The 6,684-nt window shown below is 48.3% G+C and overlaps 1 protein-coding gene across 1 annotated transcript; it reads left to right on the top strand.

The window, feature by feature from the left end:
• Positions 1-3,778: 3,778 nt before the first annotated feature.
• Positions 3,779-6,003, top strand: LOC125514634 (alpha-1,3-arabinosyltransferase XAT3). The gene is made up of 3 exons (XM_048679973.2): positions 3,779-4,022; positions 4,126-4,233; positions 4,442-6,003. The coding sequence occupies exons 1-3, from the start codon at positions 3,899-3,901 to the stop codon at positions 5,731-5,733; spliced, it is 1,524 nt and encodes a 507-aa protein (XP_048535930.1). The 5' UTR covers positions 3,779-3,898; the 3' UTR covers positions 5,734-6,003.
• The last annotated feature ends 681 nt before the right edge of the window (positions 6,004-6,684 follow it).

Here is a 6,684-nt window from a genome sequence, read left to right as displayed (position 1 = left end):
ATATTCTCGCGGTGCGAGGATCACATCACCATCACCGTCATCACGTTGTCGTGCTGACGGAACTCATCGACTACCTGGACACCTTGCTGGATCAAGAAGGCGAGGGACATCACCGAGCTGAACGTGTGCAGAACTCAGAGGTGCCATACGTTCGGTACTGGATCGGTGGAGCGCGAAGAAAGTTCGACTACATCAACCGCGCTGTGAAACGCTTCCGCTTACGGTCTACGAGGGTACGTAGACACACTCTCCCTCTCGTTGCTATGCATCTCCATTGATAGATCATTGCGTGTGCATAATGTTTTTGTTTTCCATGCATGTTTCCCAACATTTTTAACAGTGACATCTGCCTCGAAGTGAGCAAACTCCCGAGCCAACGGACGACAGCAACAATGCTGAGTAGTTACTATCAAAGCCAAGCTTGTAGATTGATGGAGCCCTTAAACTGATCACTGATGGCAGCTTGCGCGCTTGATCTGCTACTGGACTCATTTTTTGAGGCGCGCCCTACCAAATCTCCCATGTCCTCTCACGATCTTTAGAGTACTTCTGTTGGCATGAGTAATCTTACTTGATCCATGTATTTTCATCTTGCCCTCCTTTTTGCAAGATCAAAGTTCCACTTATTGTAAAAAAGCTTCCATTTTTCTAAAAAATAGTCCAAAACATGCTCTACCCCCATCTCAAACAGGGAGGCAAAATTTGAGAGGAGGCAAGTACAAGAGCTAACTTTGTGGACTTGGGAGAAGGCGGCAATCACATCAAAGATCCAAGCATCGTGCCGAGGGCCATGGATGATTGTATATAGGGGGGCGGTAGGCGAAGGAAGATGTCGGTGAAAGAGATGAGGCAAAACAAGAGGATGAGAGCATATCAAAAGGATTATGTGAGTGATAAGAGATAGCAACAAATTCAGGTAGAGGAAAGCGAGATGTTCAAGATAAACAATGATAGTGTGAGAGATGTTTGATGTTGATGCTCTTGTTTTTTTGGTCGGGACGCTCTTTTTATTGATGTTGTTATTACTAACATTGTTGAAGGTTCTACACCACAAGCAAACGAGTTGGCACCTAACTGAAGTCCGCCTTCATCCAGAACATCACCGCAATTACGTGCCTAGACACCAACCAATTCGTCATGATAGAGAAGCCAAAAATTTCAGGTATTCAAAGATATTTTTTTATAAACTCCTATCTATAACCCAACTACACTTTGTGAGAGGTTCACAATTAGTCCATATTCTTTGATCACTTTTTTCTATTACCCTTTTGTCCAATGCACATTCTTCTTCCCATGCACATTTAGGTCATTGCCCTTATTTTTGTTTCAGGTAATGCAAGTTTTACACGACCACTGTTATCATTTATTCACTAGCCTTCCTATTTGTACACCACCTATATCTCAAAATGATATCACGCCCTCACGTGTTAGAGGCAATCTACCGATGCTATACGCCAATCATTTGTTTGTTATAGCTCGCGTGATCGAGGTAGCAAGTCATAACTAAATACATGGGTAGGGCATTTGGTGGCGAGGAAAATGACACGGTCCCGTGTCTTATTCGAGCTCGCTTGTTGTGCGTTTGGTTGTCTCGCACAGAAACAAAAGGGGGATAATGCTTCACAACTAGCATTGTTGATGGCATCCGTCGGCGTGGAGGGGACGAAAGGAAACCAAGTGGACGATGGAGATCGATGGTATACTTATGATTTTAGAGACTGCCATTGTGCACCCCATCACATCAATACAACACCAGTAGAGTAGGGTTTCACCTCCAGAGAGGGGCCTTGAACCAGGGTAATTGTCTCCTGTTTTTTGTTTGGGCTTTTCGGCTAGTCGCGGAACCCTACCGAGGCTTCTACCCGATTTCACACTGACAATGCTCGGAAACGTGTTGAACATTTCAGAAAGCAAGCATGTTGCTCAATAAAAAATATCTAATCTAATCCCTTTGACACAACAAACCCGTTTCTTGGTTCTATTCCACCAAATTCCAATTAGTTTGGATGTATTTTTTCAACCAAACCCAAGTACACACTGTATCAATGAAGAATAAAAGATGAGAGATGATTTGTAGAGTCCATGTCCCTGGACCCTACGATGCAAATTATACCCAATCTAGATCTATATGCCATTTTAGCTTATCGTGCTTTTAATCCTACCACAAACGTATACAAAGACCGGCACAAAGAAAAAACATTATATCTACTTAAAAATAAAATAAAATAAAATTCGATCTTTACATTATATGTTTGTGTCTTTATACATGTGCAAAATTGCATCAAGAAACAACATACTTCATGAACTATGAGGAAAAAAAGAACCAATGCTCTCAAAAAGAGAATTTTGGATATTACACACTATAGACTCTGATTTTTGTTCTCACACAAACCGACTCATATCCCATACGAATAAACAACATATAGCCATCCCATGGTTAAACTGAACCATGATCTCATGAAGGTTGAGAATACACCATAAGGGAATCATCAAGTCATATTATTCATTCATGTAGGTCCTATATGCCATTATAATATTAATTACCGTGATTACTAAATTTATACGTTGATATTTAATGCATGCTTTCGAATATATATCATGATGAATAGTTAATGTCTACCATTCATACATTGTTATTTAATCATTTGCTTTGGAATGACATGATGAATAATTAATGCCTACCAGTAATAAGACTCATGCCATCTAGTATCGCTTAAAGAGCATTAAGTACTACTCTCTCCATCCCATGATAGAGGGCATTGGCTTTTATGAAAATCAATCTTCACAATTTTTGACGAAGTTTATATAGCAAATTATTTACATCCATGATACCAAATATCTATCTTATGAACATTTACTTTATGATGAATCTAATGCTATCCATTGGGTATTCTAGATATTGATGATTTTTTCTATATTATTGGTCAAAGGTCGTAAAGTTTGACTTAGAAAAATCTTATACAAATTATATTTTAGGACTGGGGGAGTGTGATATTAGATTAATAAATTTGTCTATATCCAGTATCGGGATGGCACTATCTTTACCTATAAACCTGGCCATAGTTTATAAAGTTTGACTCAGAACAAAACTAACATGCTCAACATTTGAAAGAGGGGTAAGCATGTTTTGATAGTGCACATGTCCATAATAATCAATAGCAAACAATTCAATTGATATAGTTGTGGTTGATTTAACTGCCTTAATTTTTAAGGTTAACATGGATGCTGTTGATTCGACTGCATTTTTAGAAGTTCAAGGAAATGCTTGCTTCAGCCCCCCAAAAGTTTGGGGTTGGTTTTGCAGTTACTTGGTAGATAATCTTGGACTTCACACTGAAGTGAGCAAGCATTTTTCAACAGTAAACTTGGAAGTCTGTCAGCTTCCTGACAGTATGCCATCCGCCTCGAAGTGAGCCAACGGACGACAGCGACGGCGCTGAGCAGTTACTGTCGGAACCGAGCTCGGAGATCGACGGAGCCCCGGGACTGGTCACTGACGGCGGCAGTTGATACCGCGCTCGATCTGCTCTCTGCTGCCGGAGTCACTTCTCCCCAAGTCTCCCCTGCCCCGCCCTCTCGCTTTGCCTTGCCTTGCCAGAGTAGCTCGCCTCCACGTCTACCAAGTCGCGTCACCGCTAGCTTGTCTCTGTCCGCGCGGTCAACACCGCTACCGTTTCAACGAGGGTGAGAAGCCTTTGCCCCGTTCAACGACAGAACTGGTAAGTTCTGTGGCTTCTGCCACCACCCCGCCCGCCGGTATAAGACTCCACGCCCCCCTCGAGAACCATTCCTGATAGACAGACGGACAAAGATTTCCGGTAGCAGGCACCCAGAGAGAGAGAGAGAGAGAGAGAGAGAGAGAGAGAGAGAGAGAGAGGGAGAGAGAGAGGGGCAGGCCATGAAGTCGGCCAGGAGCCTGTCGAGAGGGGACGGGCGGCGGCTGGGGAATGCGTCGCTCATCGCCTTCATGCTCGCGTCCCTCGTCCTGCTCTCCGTCATCAGGACGAGGCTCTCCCCCATGGGTATGTACGCGCGCGCGCGGACAGACTCGTGCTGATTGATTCTTGTGCGCTTGGTTCTGAATGAGGGGGGATTTATCTTTCTTTGCGTGCGTGCGTGCTGCAGAGAAGACGGGGGACGCCATCAAAGCAGAGGAGCGGCATGGGATGAGCAAGGGAAGCGTCAAGGTGGAGGTCGCCCATGAAGCTGTGGTCACAACTCCGGATTCAGCTGGTATGTTGCCGCGAGCCCGCGTCCCTTGCTTCCTTCCTGTGATGAATTTGTTCGTTCTTGGGGATTGTTTCCGTCTCCATTCGGAGTTGCATGATACGGCAGGAAATTTGATGTTCCTGGCCATATGGGGACTGAATTAATGGGTATCCAATGGAGTTTGTGGGGATCGGACCAGATCTGACGTTGAGCTGACTTTTGCAATCTGCAGCGGAGGAGGAGGAGGAGGAGGAAGAAACTCCGCCCAAACCCGCCGACACGTCGTCCCGGGGTGGCGTGAGCGTGCCCGTGCCGGTGAGCACAAGCACCACGCCCGTCCCCGTCGCTGTCATAGACCGCCAGGGCAAGCCGGTGTGCTACGAGTCGGGCCGGCGGTCGGACACGTGCGAGGCCGCCGGCGACGTGCGCGTGCAGGGGCGCAGCCAGACCATCCAGGTCCGCCCGCTGGACCGGGAGTGGAAGGTGAAGCCGTACTGCCGGAAGCAGGACGCCTACGCGCTGTCGCACGTCAAGGAATGGACCCTCCGCCCGCTCTCCGGCGGCGGCCCGCATTGCACGGTCAACAGCTCCGCGACGGCCTTCGTGATCTCCACCGGCGGGTTCACCGGCAACCTGTTCCACGACTACACGGACGTGCTGGTCCCGGCGTTCATCACGGCGCACCGGTTCGGCGGCGAGGTGCAGTTCCTGGTGAGCAGCTTCAAGTCGTGGTGGACCAACAGGTACCTGGAGATCTTCCAGCAGCTGAGCAGGCACGAGGTGATCGACATCGACAACGACGACGAGGTCCGGTGCTACGGGAGCGTGGTGGTCGGGCCGACGTTCCACAAGGAGCTGGGCGTGGACGCGTCCAAGACGCCGACGGGGGCGTCGATGGTGGACTTCCGCGCGATGCTGCGGGGCGCGTTCGGGCTGTCGCGCGCGGCGGCCGAGCCGAGCGGCGACCGGTGGGACATCCGGCGCCGGCCGCGGCTGCTCATCATCTCGCGCAAGAACTCGCGCGCGTTCCTGAACGAGCGCGCCATGGCGGACATGGCCATGAGCCTCGGGTACGACGTGCGCGTGGGCGAGCCGGACACCAACACGGAGGTGTCCAGGTTCGCCCGGCTGGTGAACTCGGCGGACGTGATGGTGGGCGTGCACGGCGCGGGGCTGACCAACATGGTCTTCCTCCCCGCCGGCGCCGTGCTGATCCAGGTGATCCCCTACGGCGGGCTGGAGTGGCTCGCCCGCGGCACCTTCGAGGAGCCGTCCAAGGACATGCAGCTGCACTACATCGGCTACAAGATCCAGCTCGACGAGACGACGCTGAGCGAGCAGTACCCCAAGGACCACCCGGTGCTCACTGACCCGCTCTCCATCCACAAGCAGGGGTGGGAGGCGCTCAAGACGGTGTACCTGGAGAAGCAGAACGTGAGGCCGCACCTGGGCAGGCTCAAGCTCACCTTCCTGGAGGCGCTCAAGCTGCTGCCCCATGGGCGCCAGGCCAAGGCCAACAACTGAGCGCGGCAATGGCCGGGGCCCTATCTGATCATGGATGTAATGATCCGATGTGTACATTGCGCGCGGTCGATGAATCGATCAATTCCATGATGGTTAATCCTGGAGTATAGGCAGAAGAACATATATAGGGGTTTGTTGGTGCTGTTCTTTCGTTCAGTTTCTTTGGTTGTTTGAAGCCTGCATCCTGTCTGTATGAAGTCTACAACTGCAGAATGTAGTGGTAAGATGGAAGAAGCATGTGGAAGCTAATAAAAGGCGAAGGATTACATACTCCTTCGGTGAGGAAAGGTGTTGCTAAGTGCATAAGGGTGGACAGATGGAGTCCGGTCTCTCATCCATTTCTTACCTTTTTTCCCCTTTCAAAATGGAGGCAAAAGTTTACATCATTCCATTAATTAAGAGAGAGTTAATAACATTCACAAAAAAAGAAGTTATAACAACCAGAGCTAACAAACAAAGACTAAAACCCTTGTAAACATTGCTCTCTTGGCACAATATTTCCCAAATTCTTTGCTCCAACCGTAGCACACGTCGTTGCCTCAACTCTAATTTTGCATTGGATGATGGTGGACATTGTCAAAACATCTGAAGACTCTTTGTATTTCTTCCATTTCAAATCGATCAAGCGAAAGAGCGCAGGTGAAGGTGCCCACCGCCTTTCCCCCATCTTTCTTTTTTGCTAGAAAAACTTTCAATCTATGCATCAAACATCATGGTTGTACAAAGAACAAGAAGCAATATAAATTACAACCGTGTTCATGCATTCCTTTTTCCTCCTTTCACACACACGAATTTGCTCCCAAGGAAGAATTGTTAATTTCAGCTATACGACGGTCTTGCGGCCGTCGGGTCTTTGGCTACCACCACTTGGGTATTATCCCAATCCAACGCGGGAGAGTTTTAAAAACTAAAAACAGCCTTGTCTTGCAAAGATTAAATTGACATGCTGAT

The sequence above is a fragment of the Triticum urartu genome, chromosome 6A, assembly GCF_056163025.1.
Source record: "Triticum urartu cultivar PI428250 chromosome 6A, HENAU_Tu73, whole genome shotgun sequence".
Classification (NCBI taxonomy): Eukaryota; Viridiplantae; Streptophyta; class Magnoliopsida; order Poales; family Poaceae; genus Triticum; species Triticum urartu.
The sequence above is the reverse complement of the archived record's forward strand: the minus strand, read 5'-3'. Positions and strand labels throughout refer to the sequence as shown.